The sequence below is a fragment of the Taudactylus pleione genome, unplaced genomic scaffold (assembly GCF_031769625.1).
Source record: "Taudactylus pleione unplaced genomic scaffold, aTauple2 ptg001421l, whole genome shotgun sequence".
Lineage (NCBI taxonomy): Eukaryota > Metazoa > Chordata > Amphibia > Anura > Myobatrachidae > Taudactylus > Taudactylus pleione.
Window position 1 is genome coordinate 690,132 of NW_028285820.1, and position 24,375 is coordinate 714,506.

The 24,375-nt window shown below is 45.2% G+C and overlaps 1 protein-coding gene across 1 annotated transcript in view; it reads left to right on the forward strand.

The window, feature by feature from the left end:
• LOC148442674 (uncharacterized) overlaps window positions 1-23,822 on the forward strand; it is a 216,109-nt gene extending 192,287 nt beyond the window's left edge. Inside the window, 3 exon segments of the mRNA XM_088463620.1 lie at window positions 7,510-7,897; window positions 21,418-21,534; window positions 21,537-23,822. Coding sequence (XP_088319746.1) covers window positions 7,510-7,897; window positions 21,418-21,534; window positions 21,537-22,747 — 1,716 coding nt within the window. The 3' untranslated portion in view covers window positions 22,748-23,822.
• Window positions 23,823-24,375: the final 553 nt, after the last annotated feature.

Sequence of the window (24,375 nt, forward strand, 5' to 3'; positions counted from 1 at the left end):
GCTGCTGCTGCCCCCGTCATACATGTACGTATGTGTTATATGTGTGTGACCTGGGGGCTGTGTGTGACCTGTACATAGGACACACACTGTATACTGTCTGTCTCACTCTTACTGTAATACATCATATATATACCATTTCCCCCCCAATGTTGGGGTCCCCCCTATTTGTTACTAGCTCTGGTACTCCCAAAATCAGAGGGAGAAATGGGGGTTCCCCCCTGCACCATGAATTGCCCCTGGGGGCTGCCGGAACCATACAGGAACCCCCCTCCTCCACCATGATACCAGGCCAGTTGGCTCTAGGACTGGTTTTCCCAGGTATGACCGGCAGTCACAAAGCCCCCACCATTAGGTAAATACCCTAACGCTAACCCCTAACCCTCCCTCCTTCCCCGCTGCCTGACCCTAACCTCCCCTCCCTTACTGACTAACCCTGACCCTCCCCGGTGCCTGACCCTAACCCTCCCTCCCTGGTGCCTAACCCTGACCCTCCCTCCCTGGTGCCTAACCCTGACCCTCCCCCTAACTCTCCCTCCCCGGTGCCTGAACCTAACCTCCCCTCCTCCCTTACTGCCTAACCCTCCCCCTAACCCTACCTCCCTGGTGCCTGAACCTAACCTCCCCTCCTCCCTTACTGCCTAACCCTCCCTCCCCGGTGCCTGACCCTAACCCTCCCTCCCTGGTGCCTAACCCTGACCCTCCCCCTAACCCTCCCTTCCCGGTACCTGAACCTAACCTCCCCTCCTCCCTTACTGCCTAACCCTCCCCCTAACCCTCCCTCTCCGGTGCCTGACCCTAACCCTCCCTCCCTGGTGCCTAACCCTGACCCTCCCCCTAACCCTCCCTTCCCGGTGCCTGAACCTAACCTCCCCTCCTCCCTTACTGCCTAACCCTCCCTCCCTGGTGCCTGAACCTAACCTCCCCTCCTCCCTTACTGCCTAACCCTCCCCCTAACCCTCCCTCCCTGGTGCCTGAACCTAACCTCCCCTCCTCCCTTACTGTCTAACCCTCCCCCTAACCCTCCCTCCCCGGTGCCTGAACCTAACCTCCCCTCCTCCCTTACTGTCTAACCCTCCCCCTAACCCTCCCTCCCTGGTGCCTGAACCTAACCTCCCCTCCTCCCTTACTGCCTAACCCTTCCCCTAACCCTCCCTCCCTGGTGCCTGAACCTAACCTCCCCTCCTCCCTTACTGCCTAACCCTCCCCCTAACCCAAACTCCCCGGTGCCTGAACCTAACCTCCCCTCCTCCCTTACTGCCTAACCCTCCCTCCCCGGTGCCTGACCCTAACCCTCCCTCCCTGGTGCCTGAACCTAACCTCCCCTCCTCCCTTACTGCCTAACCCTTCCCCTAACCCTCCCTCCCTGGTGCCTGAACCTAACCTCCCCTCCTCCCTTACTGCCTAACCCTCCCCCTAACCCTAACTCCCCGGTGCCTGAACCAACCTCCCCTCCTCCCTTAGTGCCTAACCCTGACCCTTCCCCTAATACTTACCTTCGGGATGCCGGCAGTCGGGATTCTGGAGCCCGTATTTGGACCGTCGGGATCCTGCACCCTGGGATGCGGATTACCTCACGTCAATGTACATCGACCCAGGTTTATACTATGTGTGACAGCAAACGACCCGGGACGAATGTCCCAGGCCCATGACCCTGCTCTGTACTAGGGTCAGGGACTGAGACCTGGGAAATTCACGGGTTAATCGGTGTGCGAGGTGTATAACAGCGCCGACCATCGACTGGCACGCGCCCGCTATCATCATAGTGTACGTAATCCCTGCACTGGCACTGATGGCGAGGATGGCAGCACTACCATACGGGTCTTATGGGCGAAAACAATAAGGACTGATCGGGGTACTGAGAATCCCCCTACTTCATAGCAGCGCCTGCCGCAATCTGACGTCCTCAGGGTACAGGCAGGTCTATATAACAGCTGATCTTTTGGGCAAAATGAATGCACTGGCTGAAAGATCTATATATATATCTATATGTAATTGCTTATTGTCTGCTTGAAAAATCCCTTTGGAGTGCTGCCTGTATATTGTATTGTGAGGATCCCTTGGATGTGCACCCGGGTACATGATAATATATAGGAGTGCCGGTCTATAGTCAATGATACATACATACACTGGCTAATTCATTTTTCTATGCATTGCATTATGGGAGTGATGATTTCAGTCTGTTCTATGGTAAATTAGTTCTGCCTTTTGAATTATTGTATTTTAACATCAGCGTAACTTTAGTATTTGGTCGCTTTGCGTTGGTTTATTACATTTCCTTTGTGGTTTGGTTTTTACGGCGCTGGGTGTTGAGTTTTTTTGACAAATTACCTATTTCCACAATTCCCATCCCCCAGAATTACCAGATGAGGTGGGAGAGGGCCAATTGGGCCCCTGTAGCCTAATGACACTTTCTCATTGCATCTGGTGCTGGTGATGGTCATAGTCCAAATGGTCAGTGTAATGGCGGGTACATATCGGGCATATCGTCCATTGCAGGCATGGGCAACCTGCGGCTCTCCAGCTGTTGTGAAACTACAAGTCCCAGCATGCCCTGCCACAGTTTTGTTATTAGAAAATGCTAAAACAGTTGCAGGGCATGCTGGGACTTGTAGTTTCACAACAGCTGGAGAGCCAGAGGTTGGCCAGGCCTGGTCTAGTGCATCCTCAATGTCACTAATGCTGCGCTCTCCCATGCATTGTCAGCGATATCTCCAGTCAGACCTGCATGCTCTTTGCTCTGGTGCTTCTAGCACACTCTGGTCTGTATCTCAGCACTTTGTTGCATCAGCTGAGTGTGCTAGAGGCACCAGAGCAGAGAGCGACACCCCAGGCAGGAAAGAGGAACTGCACGGGCTGTGACAGGTGCAGGGTGCTAGAATGAACACTACGGGGGTCAATCCAATTAGGTGCAAATTGCGAGTTGCTATTTTCTCTTCGAATTTGCATAGCAAATTCATTTTGCACTTCAATTAGCAACTCGTACTGATCAGTCAGACTGAATTCACATCTTTCCACTCGCACCTCCCTGAGGGTGAGAGATGGGAAGGAAAATCTTTATCTTAAGGTTAAATTGTTGGGATATTTTGCTGAACCCCTTGGACCCCCCCTAATGACTAATTAAGCAATTGGAAGTTTCCAGTCAGCTTAATTATTAGTCCAATAATTGCATGTAATTTTTTGAGGTACAAAAAAAAAAATTCCTCAAATTACCCCCAAATCAACTTTTTCGTTATTTTAGGCACCCCAAATTTAATTACAATAATTTTTTAATTGAAAAATAATTTATTATTTTTTCAATTTTTCAAGATGCCTTCAAAGTACCCCAAAATCACATTTTTTTTCTTACTTTTTTTTTGCATTTTTCGTTTCATTCGTTTGAGATTAAACAAAAAAGTTTGTTTTTTTTATCATTTTCTTGCATTTAAAAAATAAAAATCAGCCATTTGACACCATTTAAAAACCTACAGTACCTTCCTAATGCTCACAAACAGCCCACTATATGGTCCTTCTAACAGAATTATATACATTTTGCGGGGTCCAGGATGGTCTCCCCACTTTTTCATGCACTTCTCTCAAATCTCATTTGGCAGTCAAATCATACCCCTCCGCTGCGAGCACCACAAATAGCCATTTTTAATTGGATCGGAGAATTCTTGGGCGCTCGCTTCGATGAGAAGTCTGTGAGTTTCAAGAAACAAACTCACTACTCGCAATTCGCACCTCGTTGGATTGACCCCTATGTATGTTTGATGGCTGAGCTCCTCTCCATGCTATTTTGAACGCTGTATCAGTGAGCATATAATTTGTAGTATTACTTAGTACATTTGGGGTAATATTATAAATGGTCACATATAGGAGAGGTAAGTGCTATATAAAGTACTATGGGCCTTATTTATAAATGAGTTTTATAATACACGAGGGATAAAAACTCGTTTCCTATGACAATGTTACTCCAACCAACCAGCTCCTTACTGTTATCTGTTTGAAAAATGACAGTTGGGAGCTGATTGGCTGGATCATCATTTATCTTACGCAGCGAGTTCTTTCACTCGTGAATGATAAAACTCATCCTATATTAGAAAAATAGGTTCAGGAACTCCTGGGAGGGGGAGAGGCATTGATGGGCGGAGCTGTGAATAATGTGGGTGGAGCTACAGAGGGGTGGGGCATCAATTGGGGCATAAAACCATTTTTCTTTTTAAACAGAGTTTGGGCTGTGGCGGTGTTGTTATAACTCTCACTGTCTCCTCCCATCTGTCCCTGATGACATAATCTCCTATTCTGACTTATCCTTTCCTCTGCCCTTTTTACCCCTTCTCCGTGTCCCTTTTGACTTCTCTCTCCATTTGCCCCACCCCGTCCCCACTCCTAATGACCTCAATCTCTTTCCTCCACTTTACCTAACTAAGGTCTCTGTTCGCTGCTTTTGTCCCATGTCTTCCCCCATACTGTACCCTCTTCCTGACTCCATCATCTCCTCTAGGTGAGCTCTCCTTGTCAGTCCGATAGTGCTCTCTCCCTGATGACTCCTCTTTGTCACCCCAATTGCCCCTGATGACCCCTTGTTCTTGAAGAGGAGGGGGGACAGATCATGGGTGCTGGGGCCCGGAAAGGAGTCAGCACAAAGAATAGGAGGATGGGGAAAGAGGGGGACAGAGCAGAGAAAGACAGCCCCAGCCGATGGCCCAGACGGGTGGCACCACTGGCCCACACACTATGTGCAGCTGCAGACATGGACATGGCTGACTGCTGGGAGGAAACAGAGACTGCTGTCTGGGTGCAGCTGCTCGCATTGTGACAGAGCGGCCAGGAAGCATCCTCTGCCTTCCTCCCGCAGTCAGCCATGTGCAGGCATAGCGCGGCTGCGGATGGCCCTGAATCAGTAAAATTGTATTGGCGAGGGGGGCCGTTGGCAGGACCATGTGCAGCCAGCCGGGTTCTGCAAGATGGCTGCCGACCCAGTCAGTAGCACAGTAGTCAGAGACAAGATGTCCTGCTGGCGAGCAACAGGTAGGAGATCCCCCAGCTCATGGTGCGCTGTAGTATACTGCTAGCATACTTTAAAAAAAAAATTATTATGCGGTTCTGGACCGCCGCTCCAGATGGCGTAATTTTTTTACATGAACTTCCAAAACGACTCTACGGTACAAATATATAACCCTGGCTATATACAGTCCACAATTTTCATATTATCTCCTAAAGTAGACTTCTAATTTACATTTTATTGATGTCTCTCATTAAACAGGGTTACACAGTAGTCAGAAGACATTTGTGTTTCCTTCACAGCTGTGCCTCCTTCACAGTGCCTCCACCTCAATCACTAATACATGAGCGATACAATGACCAGAAGATCCTGGAACTCACCAAAAAGATCATTCAGCTGCTGACTGGAGAGGTGACTGCTGGGAATGGGACATTATACAGTAACACCAGGGGATGTGTCTGGGTGATGACTGGAGAGGTGACTGCTGGGAATGGGACATTATACAGTAACACCAGGGGATGTGTCTGGGGGATGACTGGAGAGGTGACTGCTGGGAATGGAACATTATACAGTAACACCAGGGGATGTGTCTGAGAGGTGACTGCTGGGAATGGGACATTATACAGTAACATCAGGGGATGTGTCTTGGTGATGACTGGAGATGTGACTGCTGGCAATGGGACATTATACAGTAACACCAGGGGATGTGTCTGGGTGATGACTGGAGAGGTGATTGCTGGGAATGGGACATTATACAGTAACACCAGGGGATGTGTCTGGGTGATGACTGGAGAGGTGATTGCTGGGAATGGAACATTATACAGTAACACCAGGGGATGTGTCTGGGTGATGACTGTATCATTGTGTGTGTCAGGTTCCTATAAGGTGTCAGTATGTCACTGTCTATGTCTCCATGCAGGAGGGGGAGTATATAGAGGAACACAAGGGTTTGTACAAGGACGTGATGATGGAGAATCACTGGCCCCTCACATCACTGGGTAAGAGGAGAATGTAATTTATGTGCGGGGAGAGCAGGTGTGTAGGCCCAAATAGACATACATCATGTGATAATCACATATATACAATGTACTCAGTCACTGTGTGTCTCCTACAGATTGACCCAGTAACAAAAATATCCCAGAGAGATGTCCTCTACATTCACAGGATTGTACAGAGGAGAATCACAGGACCCCACAGGAGCATCAGGTAATATAGGTTCTTCCCAATGACCACAAAAACCAAAGTGACTTTTCATTAATTGACCTGTATTTATTAATTATTCTGCATCTAATTGATATTTTAACATGCTGATATTATACTATTTATTCTCAAATAATGTACTCAGACATTATTAAGGTATTGTTTTCTGTGAAATTTACAATGAAGATCTGACTGATATTAAGGCAGAAGATATAGAGAGGGAAGAAGAGACGTATGTGACTGATATGAAGGCAGAAGATATAGAGGGAGAAGAGACGTATGTGACTGATATGAAGGCAGAAGATATAGAGAGAGAAGAAAAGACGTATGTGACAGAAATGAAGGCAGAAGATATAGACGGAGAAGAAGAGATGTATGTGACTTATATGAAGGCAAAAGATCTAGAGGGAGAAGAAGAGCCGAATGTGACTGATATGAAGGCAGAAGATACAGAGGGAGAAGAAGAGACGTATGTGACTGATATGAAGGCAGAAGATATAGAGGGAGAAGAAGACACGTATGTGACTGATATGAAGGCAGAAGATATAGAGGGAGAAGAAGAGACGTATGTGACTAATAATAAGGCAGAAGATATAGAGGGAGAAGAAGAGACGTATGTGACTGATATGAAGGCAGAAGATACAGAGGGAGAAGAAGAGACGTATGTGACTGATATGAAGGCAGAAGATATAGAGGGAGAAGAAGATACGTATGTGACTGATATGAAGGCAGAAGATATAGAGGGAGAAGAAGAGACGTATGTGACTGATATGAAGGCAGAAGATATAGAGAGAGAAGAAAAGACGTATGTGACAGAAATGAAGGCAGAAGATATAGACGGAGAAGAAGAGATGTATGTGACTTATATGAAGGCAAAAGATCTAGAGGGAGAAGAAGAGCCGAATGTGACTGATATGAAGGCAGAAGATACAGAGGGAGAAGAAGAGACGTATGTGACTGATAATAAGGCAGAAGATATAGAGGGAGAAGAAGAGACGTATGTGACAGAAATGAAGGCAGAAGATATAGACGGAGAAGAAGAGATGTATGTGACTTATATGAAGGCAAAAGATCTAGAGGGAGAAGAAGAGCCGAATGTGACTGATATGAAGGCAGAAGATACAGAGGGAGAAGAAGAGACGTATGTGACTGATAATAAGGCAGAAGATATAGAGGGAGAAGAAGAGACGTATGTGACTGATATGAAGGCAGAAGATACAGAGGGAGAAGAAGAGACGTATGTGACTGATATGAAGGCAGAAGATATAGAGGGAGAAGAAGATACGTATGTGACTGATATGAAGGCAGAAGATATAGAGGGAGAAGAAGAGACGTATGTGACTGATATAAAGGCAGAAGATATAGAGGGAGAAGAAGAGACTTATGTGACTGATATAAAGGCAGAAGATATAGAGGGAGAAGAGACGTATGTGACTGATATGAAAGCAGAAGATATAGAGGGAGAAGAAAAGACGTATGTGACTGATATGAAGCCAGAAGATATAGAGGGAGAAGAAGAGACATATGTGACTGATATGAAGGCAGAAGATATAAATAATCAAGAAGAGACTTATTTTAAGACAGAAGCTACCGAGGGAGAAGAAGAGATAAATGTTTCTGTTATGAAGACAGAAAATACAGAGGAGGAAGAGATGTATGCAAGAGGTGATCAGCAGTTCAAGGAGGATGAAATCCCTACAGATATCAACACAGGTAATCAGCACTTATATTTTTGCAGAAAAATGTCACATTCGCTTTGCTCAGTCACTACAGCAATCTCTTCTGCACCATCCTCTTCCAGTACCAACTATAGAGTGAAAAGTACCTGGACAGTGAGGAGTCAGGAGCCATCAGCCCCTATTATACTCCTGCTCTCCCCCTCACATCATGTCACTGTGTGTCACCAGCCCAGAGATCTGACCAGTCTCCTCCCCACACTCTGGTTCATCTCATACATCTGGAGCCATCAGCCCCTATTATACTCCTGCTCTCCCCCTCACATCATGTCACTGTGTGTTACCAGCCCAGAGATATGACCAGTCTCCTCCCCACACTCTCTGGTGTATCTCATACATCAGGAGCCATCAGCCCCTATTATACTCCTGCTCTCCTCCTCACATCATGTCACTGTGTGTTACCAGCCGAGATCTGACCAGTCTCCTCCCCACACTCTCTGGTGTATCTCATCCATCAGGAGCCATCAGCCCCTATTATATTCCTCTCCTCCTCACATCATGTCACTGTGTGTTACCAGCCCAGAGATCTGACCAGTCTCCTCCCCACACTCTCTGGTGTATCTCATACATCAGGAGCCATCAGCGCCTATTCTACTCCTGCTCTCCCCCTCACATCATGTCACTGTGTGTTACCAGCCCAGAGATCTGACCAGTCTCCTCCCCACACTCTCTGGTTATCTCATACATCAGGAGCCATCAGCCCCTATTATACTCCTGCTCTCCTCCTCACATCATGTCACTGTGTGTTACCAGCCCAGAGATCTGACCAGTCTCCTCCTCACTCTCTCTTGTATCTCATACATCAGTAGAAGGGATGTCAGCATGATCCTACCTGTGTTCAGGGCCATAAAGAGCTGCGCCAAATCCCAGGGTGGGGGGTATTGGCTAATCACTTGAGGTGTAGCCATGCCCCTTACGATTTTAAATTTAAAAAAAAGGAAAAATATTAATTTTGTAGTGGTGCGCTGTGAGCCCCTCAACTCTGCGAAAAGCCAGGGGGAGGCGCGATCACCCCCCCCCCTTCCCCCCTACAGGCACAAGAGGCTGCTGCAACGTGTGCTTGGCTGGTGTGATGTAAGAGGGAGGGGAGCCCGGCCACACCAGCAAGCCTGGGTCTGGGTAATTAGTACCCGGTCCCACCCCTCTGCGCCCATACCTGTGTTCTACCACATGTGAGATTATCCTCTTGAATAATAATACCATACTAGTTCATTCTTTATATGTGTATACTAATACTGCTATACTAAAGCAGAATAAGAGGCGATTCCCCTTTCCCTAAGATCATACTACACACATGACTTTATATTGCATTCTTGTGTAGCAGAGTGGGCCAACAGTAATGTGTCTGTGTGATGCTCTTACAAAATGTGCACCAACCCTCCACTATATTAGAGGGACCATCATATAAAATTACAGACTAGTGTAAAAAACTAGCAATAAGGTCAAAACGGCTGCAAACGGATATCCCTGAGTACTAAGACTCCACCTTAATAGAGGTGCCATCTTCTAGAGATGGACGTCTTAGGACTCCAGATATACATTTTATTACATAGTATTTACACTGGTTTCTATTTTTAGTTGAAGGTCACAGTGTAGAATAACTTAGGCTTGTTATTATTGTATATAACCCTGAGGAAGTCCTACGGACCACACTGGTGGTTAGGACGAAACGCGTTTTATAGACTGATGGAGACATTTGTCGGTGTCTATTATGTTCAATGTTTTTGAAACGATTTTTCAAATAAGTGAATGATATATTTTAATCATATTACGTTTGGATTTATCTTGTTTTTCCAGTTATTTTGGGTGCACTAGAGTGAACATTTTCACCATTCTTGTGAGATGATCATATGACATGTTTATTTTAGGGACGGGACCACGTGGTTATGGCACATTTCCCTCTGGATGTACTGGTGATTTTATCTGGACAATATTGCACAAATACAGTGCATCCGGAAAGTATTCACAGCGCTTCACTTTTTCCACATTTTGTTATGTTACAGCCTTACTCCAAAATGTAATAAATTCATTTTTGTCCTCAAAATTCTACAATACCCTATAATGACAACATGTAAATAGTTTTTTTGAGATTTTTGCAGAGTTACCAAAAAAAACTTAAGAAATCACATGTACGTAAGTATTTACAGCCTTTGCCATGAAGCTCAAAATTGAGCTGAGGTGCATCCAGTTTTCACTGGTCATTTTTGAGATGTTCCAACAGCTTAATTGGAGTCCACCTGTGGTAAATTCAGTTGATTGGACATGATTTTGAAAGGCATAAACCTGTCTGTATAAGGTTTCACACTTGACAGTGCATGTCAGAGCACAAACCAAGCATGAAGTCCAAGGAATTGTCTGTAGACCTCCGAGACAGGATTGTCTCGAGGCACAAATCTGGGGAAGGGTACTGAAAAATATCTGCTGCTTTGAAGGTCCCAATGAGCACTGTGGCCTCCATCATCTGTAAATGGAAGAAGTTCGGAACCACCAGGACTCTTCCTAGAGTTGGCCGGCCGTCTAAACTGAGCAATCGGGGGAGAAGGGCCCTAGTCAGGGAGGTGACCAAGAACGCGATGGTCACTCTGTCAGAGCTATAGCATTCCTTTGTGGAGAAAGGAGAACCTTCCAGAAGGACAACCATCTCTGCAGCAATCCACCAATCAGGCCTGTATGGTAGAGTGACCAGACGGAAGCCACTCCTTAGTAAAAAGCACATGGCAGCCCACCTGGAGATTGCCAAAATGCACCTGAAGGCCTCTCAGACCATGAGAAACAAATTTCTCTGATGAGACAAAGATTGAACTCTTTGGCGTGATTGCCAGGCGTTATGTTTGGAGGAAACCAGGCACCGCTCATCACCTGGCCAATACCATCCCTACAGTGAAGCATGGTGGTGGCAGCATCATGCTGTGGGGATATTTTTCAGCGGCAAGAAATGGGAGACTAGTCAGAATAGAGGGAAAGATGAATGCAGCAATGTACAGAGACATCCTGGATGAAAATCTGCTCCAGAGCGCTCTAGACCTCAGACTGGGGCGACGGTTCATCTTTCAGCAGGACAACGACCCTAAGCACACAGCTAAGATATGAAAGGAGTGCCTTCAGGACAACTCTGTGAATGTCCTTGAGTGGCCCAGCCAGAGCCCAGACTTGAATCCAATTGAACATCTCTGGAGAGATCTGAAAATGGCTGTGCACCAACGCTTCCCATCTAACCTGATGGAGCTTGAGAGGTGCTGCAAAGAGGAATGGGTGAAACTGCCCAAAGATAGGTGTGCCAAGCTTGTGGCATCATATTCAAAAAGACTTGAGGCTGTAATTGCTGCCAAAGGTGCATCAACAAAGTATTGAGCAAAGGCTGTGAATACTTATGTACATGTGATTTCTTAGGTTTTTTTTTTTCATTACATTTACAAAAATCCCCAAAAAACTTTTTACACGTTGTCATTATGGGGTATTGTGTGTAGAATTTTGAAGACAAAAATGAATTTATTCCATTTTGGAGTAAGGCTGTAACTTAACAAAATGTGGAAAAAGTGAAGCGCTGTGAATACTTTCCGGATGCACTGTATATACATATAGACACACACATATAGTAATGTATGTGAGGCTTGGTCTTTTTGGGACATTGCATGACAACTGCAGATGGAGTAAGAAGGCGCTTATTAATTATCTTGGAAGAGCAAAGCTTGATTTGTAGCACATTTGCAGTATGGGTCTGGGGCATGCACAGATTCCCGACCCTTGGGATATGCAATCAGACTCAAAGTACCTGATCGGGTTGTGCTATATATGCTGCAACCCATGTGACCCATGACCGTACGCTCCTTGACCATAGAGGAGGATGATCCTCCGGCTTCTATATCCAAGCAGAATTACTGCTACCATTTTTCCTTTTTCTGATCAACTAGTGGATCATTTGGAGGTAGCATGGAAAACTCCTGGAAAGCGTTACAGGTGCAAAGACGCCTGGCTCACGCGTATCCGTTTGCTGGGGAGTATTTTGCCACATGGGAATCTCCATCTGTGGTGGATTCACATGTCACGTGCTTGGTCAAGAGCGCGACTTTGCCTATGCCTTCCATATCGTCCTTAGGACACTACAGGTAGGAGGGTGGAAAGTTGCCTGAAGTTTATATATTCCCTGTCGGGTGCGGTGGCCAGGTCGGCTATAGCTTTCTGCTGGGTAGCCAGAGCTATGGAGTCCTTGGCAGACTCCCTGGAGGAGTCCCTGTCTTCAGACGCTAATAGCGACCATGTGACTCTGGTGGGCAATGTTCGTGATTCAGCCGCATATATTAATGAGGCTGATTTGGATGTTACTCTCCTATCTTCAAGGGGGTCGGCGGCCGCAATTGCGGCTCGCCGTACTTTGTAGCTCTGCTCCTGGAGAGCAGATGCAAACTCTAAGGAGGGTTTGCCTTATAATGGTAAAGTTCAGTTCGACAGCATGCCTGCTTTCTGCGTCCATGCCTGCCGGGTCAAGAACTGTGTCCTTTCGGCCCTTTAGGGACCAAGGTAAGGTTTAAAAGAGTCAGTCAGACTGGCAAGTCCAAGAGACAGGCTTGGAGCGCAAGGCGTCCCGACATGCTGAGGACCTGACTAGTCTGACAAAGCCTTGCAGGCCCAGAAAGCAGTACATTCCTGGCTACAAGCAGGAGTCATTGTACCTGTCCCAATGTCGCAAAGGTGACAGGGATATTATTCAAACCTCTTTCTGGTGCTCATAGCACCTATCCTCAATCTCAAGTCCCTGAACAAAGTCTTCGGGGTACCTCGATTCAGGATGGAAACCCTACGCTCCATGATACTGGCAATGGAACTGGGGAATTTATGGTATCCCTGGATGTCCAGGATACATACCTGCATATCCCGATTGCATCTTCGCACCAGCGGTTTCTCAGACTAGCTACAGTACCAGTCAAAAGTTTGGACACACCTTCTCATTCAATGGTTTTTGTTTATTTAAATTATTTTTAACGTAGTAGATTAATGACATCAAAACTATGAAAGAACACATATGGAACTATGTTGTAAACAAAAAAGTGTTAAACAAATCAAAATATGTTTTATATTTTAGATTCCTAAAAGTAGCCACCTTTTGCTTGGATGACTGCTTTGCACACTCTTGGCATTCTCTCAGTCAGCTTCATGAGGTAGTTTCCTGGAATGCTTTTGAATTAACAGGTGTGCCTTGTCAAGAGTCAATCTGTGGAATTACTTGCCTTCTTAATGTGTTTGAGACCATCAGTTGTGTTGTGCAGAGGTAGGGTTAGTACACAGTGGACACCACTATTAGACTACTGTTGTAATCCATATTATGGCACCAACCACTCAACTCAGTAAAGAGAAATGACAGTCCATCATTACTTTAAGACATGAAGGTCAGTCGATACAGAAAATTTCAAGAACTTTGAATGTATCCTCAAGTGCCATTGCAAAAACTATCAAACGCTATGATGAAACTGGCTCTCATGAGGACCGCCCCAAGAAAGGAAGACCAAGAGTTACCTCTGCTGCAGAGGATGTTCATTAGGGTTACCAGCCTCAGAAACTGCTACTCAACAACACCTCAGATTAGAGACCACATAGTCTTCACAGAGTTCGAGTAGCAGATAAATCTCAACATCAACTGTTCAGAGGAGACTGTGTGAATCAGGCCTTCATGGTTGTATTGCTGTGAAGAAGTCACTACTGAGGATGAACAACAAGAAGAAGAGAATTGTTTGGGCCAAGAAATACAAGGAATGGACATTATACCAGTGGAAATCTGTACTTTTGGTCTGATGAGTCCAAAATTTAGATTTTTGGTTCCAACCGCCGTGTCTTTGTGAGACGCAGAGAAGGTGAGCAGATGGTTTCTGCATGTGTGGTTCCCACTGTGAAGCAAGGCACGAGGAGGTGTGATGGTGTGGGGGTGCTTTTCTGCTGACACTGTTGGTGATTTATTCAAAATTCAAGGCACACTTAACCAGCATGGCTACCACAGCATTCTGTAGCGCCATGCTGGTTTGCGCTTACTGGGACCATCATTTGTTTTTCAACAAGACAATGACCCCAAACACACCTCCAGGCTATGAAAGGGCTACTTGACCAAGAAGGAAAGTGATGGAGTGCTGCGTCAGATGACCTGGCCTCCACAATCACCCGACCTAAACCCAATTGAGCTGGTTTAGGATGAGTTGGACCACAGAGTGAAGGAAAAGCCACCAACAAGTGCTCAGCAACTCTGGGAACTCCTTCAAGACTGTTGGAAAACCATTCCAGGAGACTACTTCATGAAGCTGATTGAGAGTATGCCAAGAGTGTGCAAAGCTGTCATACAAGCAAAAGGGGGCTACTTTGAGGAATCTAAAATATAAAACATATTTTGATTTTGTTTAACACTTTTTTATTTACAATATAATTCCATATGTGTTCTTTCATAGTTTTGATGTCTTCAGTATTAATCTACTATGTTGAAAATAATTTAAATAAACAAAAACCATTGAATGAGAAGGTGTGTCCAAACTTTTGACTGGTACTGTATATGGCAACAACATTCCAGTTTCGGGCTTTACCTTTTGGCCTCTCAACGGCCCCTTGGGTGTTTACCAAGAGTATGGTGGTAATGGCATTCCATCTGAGACTACAAGGGATCCGCCTATTACCTTACCTGGATGATCTCTTGCTGCTGGCAGTATCTCCAGAGGTACTTCTCCACCACCGGCAGCTTACCATTTCGGTGCTCCAGTCGCACGGGTGGCTGATTAATTGGAAGAAGTCCTCATTGACTCCATCTCAGAGAATGTTCCACGTGGGAGCCCTCTTGGATTCACAACAGCAACGGATCTTTTTGACACCAGACAAGATCTTTGTTTTTCAGATGCAAATATGCAAATGTCTCCAGGGTAGCAAGGTGTTCATTCACCCAGCAATGCAACTACTGGGATCCATGGTATCGACCTTTGTCATGGTGGAGTATGCCCAGTTTAATTTGCGACCTCTGTCAATTTTCATTCCCGGAGTCCTCAATTGGGAAGCGGACTTCCTCAGCCATCACGACATGCATCCTGGGGAATGGTCTCTTCTCCAGAGTTGTTTCTACTCCTAGTGGAAAGGTGGGGCCTTCCAGACGGTAGTCCTCATGGCCTTCCGACACTATTGCAAACTGCCAGTGTACGGGTCCAGACCAGACGCTCTCCTTGTAGAAGCTCTGTCAGTCAAGTGGACCTTCCAATTTGTGTACCTCTTTGCTCCGGTGTCCCATCTTCCTCGAATACTTCGAAAGTTCAAGCTGGAATGTGGCACTATCCTGCTGTTGGCTCCAGTGTGGCCCACAGGGCACTGGTATTTAGATTTTCAGAGTCTCTCCATCGACACTCTGTTGCTGTTACCTCAACATCTGGACCTGTTGTCTCAGGATCCTTGTTTTTACCCGGACCTGGGTTGTCTATCTTTGATGGCTTGGCTCTTGAGACATTTCTCCTAAGGTCGAAAGGTTTTTCCAGCTCTGCGGTTAACACCATGCTCAGAGCTTGGAAACCGGCTTCTACAGGTTTTACCACAGGGTGTGGCATACCTACTTTAAATGGTGTCGCCTTAGGGGGTCGATCCCCAGGTGTTTCGGATATCCAGGGTTCTGGCTTTCCTATAGACGGGCTTAGATCAGGGTTTTTGCCTTGCCTCCTTAAAAGTGCATGTCTCTGCACTGTCAGTGTGGTTTCTACATAGGATTGCTCCGCTTCCTGAATTTCGCACCTTTAGGCAGGGTGTCCTTCGCATTCAGCCTCCCTTTGTCCCTCCAATAGCTCCTTGGAATTTGGCTGTGGTCCTTAGGGCTCTCCAAGGACCTCCATTTGAACCTCTGGGCTCAGTGGACTTCAAGTGGCTTGCAGTGAAGACTGTGTTTCTTCTGGCTGTTACTTCGGCCAGAAGCGTATCAGATTTGGGGGTTCTCTTCTGTCGCCCTCCTTTTCTAATTTTTCACCGGGACAGGGCAGAACTTCGCCCTGGTTTCCTTCCTAAGGTGGTGTCTAGTTTCCACATTAATTAGGATATTATAGTACTGGCCTTTAAGTCACCAGACCTTTCAGCAGGTGAGGCCTTATTGGATGTGGTACGGGTTCTATGGATTTACGTGGACCCTACCAGTTCCCTTCGGAAGTTGGGCTCTTTGTTTGTCCTCTACGGTTTCCACAAGAAGGGTTGGCCTGCCAATAAGCAAACTTTGGCAAGGTGGATTTGCATGGCGATCTCTGAGGCTTACACTCTGGAGGGCATTCCAGTGCTGCCCTCTGTTTCTGCTCACTGTACAGGGTCTGTGGGTCCTTCATGGGCAGCTCCCCGCGGTCCTCTGTCCATATTTTTGTATGGTATTATGCTTTTGATACCTTCGCCTCTCAGGATACTTCCTTTGGGCGGTGGATTCTCCTTTTTGCACAGGAACGTCCCCACCCTTAAAGTGATTGCTTTGTGACATCCCTGTGGATCCCTAAGGACCCTGAAGTAGAAAAGAAGATATATGGTGTGAGAATGTGATTCTTGAGTGTTCCAGACTTCTTCTTTCTCTCTTATTTTCTCCTCCTCTGGCCTTTGGCTTACTACTAAACTGAGGAGCTTCTGGCTGGGAGGCGGGGTATAGAGGGGAAGCCAGGTGCATCCTGGGAAGAAAAAATTAACTATGTGGTGCCCAGATGCCTCTGCCATCACGATACCCCAAGGTATCCCTGTGGATCCTAAGGACCTCATAGATGGAGAGATAACAAAGGTAGGTTCTTACCATATCTCTTCTTTTTATTTTACTTTACTGTAATGGGGTCTATCCACTAGGCGACCTGAAAGACTGAACGACTAGCGTTCAGACCTTCAGGTCGCTGAGGTGCAGTGCCAGCACTGAACGGTGTTCACTGAACATCATTCAGTGCAGAGACTGACCTATCTCTGAACATGCGGAACCTGACGATCGTCATCAGGTTGACGGGCATGTTCAGTAGATAGTCGGGGTCGGCAAGGACCCAGAGTGCACGCGCATCGCTGGTCCTTCCTGGCTATCCATTACACAACTTTCTGTACATTGTGACCAAAACCTCCTGGTTTTAATTGGATCGTGCAAAAAGTTTTGTAATGGATAGGCCCCTTAACATAGCAAGCAGTACTAGACAGTCTTCTGGACGTCTGTGCTGCTGCTCCATCATCCCTCTTGCACACCGGGACTCGGCGGGGCATCGAGCGGGACCTGGTTAGCGTGGCTCCTCTGTCCCCAGACTGCAGCTGGGACGCAAGGGGACAGGTAAGGCGGGCAGTCTCGCCTCCGGTCTCTGGAGACAGACCAGAGGCGCCGATGCGGACACAGGTCCATCCGGGACTCCAATAGACCACAAGGGCATACATTACTTGTGCATAGAGTCCAGGGAACCGGTGGATAAAGGGCCTGATTCAGACCCACTCGCAAGCGGCTTTCCGCTCGCAAGTGGGTCGATGTTGTGCACTGCGCATGCGCACGACGGCGGGAGCTCCGTCGTGCGCATGCGCCAGACGTGACGAGCGAAGGACTTTCCTTCGCTCGTTGTGTCTGATCAAAGGGGGCGTGCTGTCGATGTTGATTGACAGCACGCCCCCTTTGGTGGGCGTGCCTCCCTGACGGGGGCGTTCCCAAGGGAACGCCTACCGTCAGAAGCCGGCCCCACTGACATCACTAGTGATGTCAGTGGGAGTGATTTTGGCTCTGATAGAGCCAAAATCACTCCGGGCCTTGTGGTTGAGAAACTCAACCGCAGGCTCCGGCTCGCAGTGGCGATGGTCAAGACCAGCGCGGCCATCAACCTGCACGCTCGTACAGGCTGTGGGTGGTGACCCACAGCTATATGAGCCTCCAGGAGGACGCTCCATATTAATGGAGGACGGCCCTCATTCAGAGTGTGCGCTCTGCTCAGAACGTACGGCTCTGAATGAGGGCCAATGTCAGCACAGGGGCTGACATTAACCACCGATTCTCCTTTCCTCTTGCCTGGACCTGCCTTGTTCTGCCTTGGTGAGATGTTTAGTGAAACTGACCTGCAACATTCTTTTGAACAGAAAAGGATTGGCGTGCTGCGCTGGAGATGAGCATCTCAGTTAGGGAAATAGATTAGGTTATGTGTACAGCATCAAAGGCTGGACTGAGCGCTAGTGTCGATGTATGTTAATAAAATAATTAGGTAAACATAAGCACAAAATTCAGCATCAACAGTATATATGGTTAAAAAGTGGGTATTATGGCCACTATGTGTATATTGTTAATGTTTATAGCCTTTTAGGGCTTTATGGGTGCGGTGATAGGAGGTCCAGTGTCCGCTTTTCAGAGGGTTCTTCACCCTGTTGGGGTTGAGGGTATCCCTATCCCTACCTCCCCCTACCTGAGGTCGGCATTCCTCCTTTCCCTGCAGTCACCGATATGTGGCTGGGACCCGGTCGTATAGTCGCGGCACTTTGTGATGTCAGATACCGTTATATTCTTCACAAGGGTCTCACCTCCTCCAGCTAGTATTCTCTCGCACTGTCCACGGTTAAACCAGCGCATTTCACATTCGTTGGGATGCTTTTTCAAGGATATTTGCTGTCATTTTTTTAGGTCTTTGAATAAAAAACTTTATTTAGAATTGGGAATGACTGGAACCTGAAGTGCCCTGTTATAGCAGCAACCTCATGTTCCTATAAGCCATATTTAAAAACTATATACTGCTGTGCTTTATTTTGACAAAATAAAATATAAATCAAAGGATAAATACAAAATAGGCGATAAAAGAAGAGAATGAGAGATCACTGAAGTTAAAATGTTATGTGTTGTGAACGTGTTTGCAATTGTGTTAAAATTATGTTAAAAAGGCTTTGAGGTCAATGTCTATATTGAGACCATTAGACTCCGACATTAGTAACTGGTATATCCATTTTGTTTCATTCTTCTTGAGAGTTAACCAGATCTTCTCTCCAGTGGGGTATATCTTTCTGCATACCAACAAATTTTTGCCCTTTTGGAGCTCTGTTATGGTGTTCTGCAAAATGTGCTGAAAGGCTGTGGGTTTTCAGTCCTTTTTGTATATTATACAGATGTTCGGATATTCTTGTTTTTATTTTTGTCTGGCCAACATATTGGGTGCCACGTGGGCATTCCAATAAGTATATTTCTCCCTCAGTGTCACAAGACATACAGTTCTTGATTTTAAATTCTTTTTTTGTGATACTTGAATGGAAAATTTGAGCTGGTTTCATGGTTGATGTTTGGTTTTTACAGCCTGGCAGAAGTAGTGTGGGGAGGAAGCTTTGTGTTGAATTTCTTGCTTTCTGTACATGATTTTTGATTGTGTTGGTGAATTTTTTTTCAGGTCTTCATCCAATAATAAGACATCCAATGGTTATTCAGGATTTTCTCAATTTCTTTATGGTTCCCATTGTATTGTGTGATAAAAATGGATTGTGTTTCTGTTTGTTGTTGGTTTTTGATTTGTAGTTAGACAAGATCTCAAAAATAGAAGAAAATTACTATTTGTTGTAATGCTGTTTCTTTGTAGCCCTTTTGGATAAATTTTTTCTTAATTTCTCTGGTTTGTTACATGAAGATATGGTCTTCTGTACAGTTTCGTCTTACACGTCGGAATTGTCCTCCTGGAATATTTACCCATTGTCTATGATGATTACTGTTGTATGCCAACATATTGTTTCCATTCACTTTCTTGATATGGGGTCTTGTTTGGATACTGTTTTCTTTTATGTAAATTTCAAGATCCAGAAATACCACCGGTGGTTGTGAATTCCAGATTTAGAGAATTACTGTTCATGTAAATGAGAAATTCCTACAGTTCTTCATGGGACCCATTCCAGCCGAAAAACAGATCATCTATATACCTCTGCCAATTCCAAATTTTATCTATGTAGATAAAGCAATGAGACCAGCATCTATGCTTTTTATTGTATTTCATGGGGCTTATATAAGCTAGAAGTTTTTTTTATAGTCTTGAATCATTTTTTTAATATATATTTTCTGCCTTTGTAAATTATTATTAAATTGATATTATTCATTTGCAAACAACATGGGTGCTTCTTGATTTCTCACTGCCCTACCATATGCATGATACTCGGTAATGCCGGCACACCCATGCTTGCCTCCGGTACTGCGCCCCGTGCCCACCAATTACCTTTCCCAGTCAGGAAAGGAATAAATATATAGCATCTATGGCAGCACTCAGGACGACTTGTAAAATATATATACTGTATATATAGAGTAACAGAAGCACTAGTAAAGTACTAAATGGCAAATATATTTCTCCAAGGTTTCTGACCCTATGTATTTTAAACCCTCAGGAAATGTCTGTTTATGCTTAATGAGAGTTTGGGGCTTTAAGGAAAGATGGATAATGGGTCCTGTGGGTGTGGATGTGAGAGTGAAGGGAGGGCTCCATCCACAAGGCCAGTTCATCTTTTCCGGCCTTCAGCCTGAGAGCAGGCTAATTAGTGCCTGCAGCTGTGAGAGGCTCATATAAGCTGTGTCAGGGTTTGGCTCCTGTACTACTTGTAAGTAATGTGCATATGCCTATGTTTGTGGTGAGGGAAATAGGCCCTACCACTTTGAGAGAGGGAATCTGTTTAGTGGCCAGATGGGCTAGGATTTATTTTTATATTTTCCACTTTATACTGCACAATAAAAACTAACTGAAGCTAGCTTGCACGAAAACCCTGGACTGGTGTGCTGTTACTGGTGTGCTGTTCAAGGCTTGACGCCTTTTTGTCAGGATGCGTCACTACAAGTGCAAATAAAGGCCTTTATTTGCACTTGTAGTGACGCATCCTGACGAAAAGGCGTCAAGCCTTGAAACGTTGATGTATCTGTAAATTGTCACCATGATATATTGAATTCAGCACTTTTTTGTACTTTGTATGGGAGTGCCGCCTGTTCCTTTATTTAGGACTATGGAATAATAAATAAATATATATATTTATCTTTATCAGCAGTTTTTTTGCTTTGTTTTCACTTTTTGTGGAACTATCACTATTCCTCATTGGAGCTACCAGCTATTTTTTTCCGTATACTTTAATATTCAAATTTTCTATTAAATTAATATATAGGATATATTACATCCTTAATCAATTAGTATTTACACATTTTTTATTTATGTCTGCCTTTTTTTTCTTATGTCAAAGGAAATGACAGCCTCATAAAGAAGTATGGCCTAAATACTGAGGTGAGGGATTGACCTTTCACCCTTAGCCTATAACTTGGGAACCGGGTGAAAGTTCCCTTGGGCATTATCTAGGGCTGGCCAGCTCCTGGGCTAGTAAAAAGAACCTAGAGTGCTAGGGGTCTGCTCTATTTAGTAAGGTTTGTTTCTTCTATATTATGTTTATGAGTGTGAACGGTAGAAGCCCAAAGTGTTCCTCATGATGTTGTACTAAGCACAAACCTATGGGAATAGGGGTGAGATTAATATTTATTAATTATGCCTTTGCTGTGGGATACTTGGATAACTATTTTATTTCTACCAGATGGACCGAATACAAGGAAGACCTCGGAAGGACATCTTGTTTGGTGTCCAGATTTTAAATTAGAAGATAACCTCACACAAGGATCTCCAGAAGAAAATTACATAACCCTAAATATACATCACTTTTTAGTGCAGATATATCATCTGATCCCTCTATTCTTGAGGAATGTACTTCTGGTAACTCACATATTGCTGCACATAGTACAGATCATAGCGGTGATACAGTCACTTCTGAGTGTGGGACATGTTTTACACCAAAATCAGCTCTTGTTAGACATCAGATAAGTCACACAGGTGAGAAGCCATTTCCATGTTCTGAGTGTGGGAAATGTTTTACACATAAATCAGCTCTTGTTACACATGTGAGAAGTCACACAGGTGAGAAACCATTTCCATGTTCTGAGTGTGGGAAAAATTTTACACAGAAATCTTATCTTGTTATTCATCAGAGATGTCACACAGGTGAGAAACCATTTCCATGTTCTGAGTGTGGGAAATATTTTACACAGAAATCAGATCTTGTTACACATAAGAGAATTCATACAGGTGAGAAACCATTTCAGTGTTCTGAGTGTGGGAAATGTTTTAAAAGGAAATCAGAGCTTGTTATACATCAGAGAAGTCACACAGGTGAGAGGCCATTTCCATGTTCTGAGTGTGGGAAATGTTTTACACATAAATCAGCTCTTGTTACACATGTGAGATGTCACACAGGTGAGAAACCATTTCCATGCTCTGAGTGTGGGAAAAATTTTACACAGAAATCAGATCTTGTTATACACAAGATAATTCATATAGGTGAGAAACCATTTCAGTGTTCTGAGTGTGGGAAATGTTTTAAAAGGAAATCACATCTTGTTACACATCAGATAAGTCACACAGGTGAGAAACCATTTCCATGTTCTGAGTGTGGGAATTGTTTTACAAAGAAATCAGCTCTTGTTACACATGTGAAAAGTCACACAGGTGAGAAGCCATTTCCATGTTCTGAGTGTGGGAAATATTTTACACAGAAATCATATCTTGTTACACATCAGAGATTTCACACAGGTGAAAAACCATTTCCATGTTCTGAGTGTGGGAAATGTTTTACACATAAATCAACTCTTGTTACACATGTGAGAAGTCACACAGGTGAGAAACCATTTCAGTGTTCGGAGTGTGGGAAATGTTTTACAAGAAAATCAGCTCTTGTTACACATGAGAGAAGTCACACAGGTGAGAAACCATTTCCATGCTCTGAATGTGGGAAATATTTTATAAAGAAATCAAATCTTGTTAGACATCAGATAAGTCATACAAATGAGAGGCCATTTCCATGCTCTGAATAGGGATGGACATCAGAGCTTGGTGTCGATTGATTGCCAAGCTTCTGTCATCAAATCATGCAATACGATAGCTACTAGCTATCGCATCATAACCATTGGTGGTTAAACCTTGCATAGAAAAAAACAGCTGCAATAGTCATAGAAACTAAGCTGCAGAACCCACTTTTGGGTGTCCTCGGCTTAATTCAGACACTCTATGGATGGGCATCGGAGACAGCAGCAGATAGCTGGCAACTGTCGCAAAACCTACTTTTCATTGGAAAAGAGTACTTTAAACGGATCAGGAACATTGATGGTTGGTAACTATTTGTTTCTGATATCCATCCCTAGTTCTTAGTGTGAGAAGTGTTTTATACAGAAACCACCTCTTGTTACACATCAGGGAATTCATAGAGGTGAGAAACCAGTTACATGCTATGAGTCAGTGGCGGATCCAGGGGAGGGCGATCAGGGTGATCGCCCCCCCTAGCAGGGTCCATCCTTGATTATGTTTCAACAATGCTGCTGCACTCCTGCACTGAAATGGTTAAGGTCCCACTCCTCCCTTTAGCTGAACACACACCCGGAGCCTTTCATCTGCAGACAGTTCATCAGTCTTTTTGCATGATCAGGCTGCCGGTGTGCTGAGAATGGAGGTGGTGGGGGAGGGCTACAGTATCTGGAGTTATTTTTTTGTGCAGCCAGCTCCCAGCCTATAACTGGGCTAAGGGCACACAGCTCCTGCACAAGCCAGGCACCGAGTGCTGGGGGGCTTTTGCAGAGATCCTGGGGTAGGGGGCTGCTGAAAGTTCAGCTCACGGAGCTGCAGTTTGCAGAGTAGGACATGTAATAGCAGCAGTAGCCTATTGTGATCCTGTCCCCTCCCTGGCCACACTACATCCTCTCTAGTGTGCACACCAGGCAGCATGTACTCCCTGCCCCTTCTCACCCAGGTAAGTGGCTGCAAATCTGGGCACTCAGCCCTGGCTGGCACATGGCTATTGGCACCTTCCAGCTCCTACTTTCAGCAGGGTCTGGTGCTGTGTCCCGGGCATTGTGCAGGGGAAACTGGCTGCACATTTCTGGAGGAGAGATGCCAAGGGATGGGTACCCTGTGCCAGGCAGCTCTGTTATTGTTCTTACTGTAGCCTGTGAGTTTGTATAGATGCATTTAGCACACTTGCATTATACATGGTCAGACTCACACAGGACAGAATGTACTAATGCTAAAATGTGGTCAAAACTCCAAAATGTGTAGTTTTTGGAGTTTTGACTGCATTTCCCATATGTACAAAATTCCAGAAAATGTAACTTTCCGGCGCATGTGCCCGATAGGCTGCTAGGCAACACCATCTATAGATGGCGTTGCCTATAGAAGCCTATGGGCTTCTTTCAGCAGAAATCCGCAGTAGGATTCTCCTTTTCCTCAAATGTGCTGGCCGTCTGTAAGAAACCTGAAAGTCGTAACTTCGCATTGGGACAGCTCTTAACGTCAGAGCTGTCCTGTACATAAGTAATCATGCATGCGGCGTTAACAAATGCTGGTATGCATGCGATATGGGGAGAGATGCACATGATACATCTCACCTACAGTGTATACATGTGATACATCCCGCCACTTAACGGGAACATACCGGCATTAACGCCTGTAT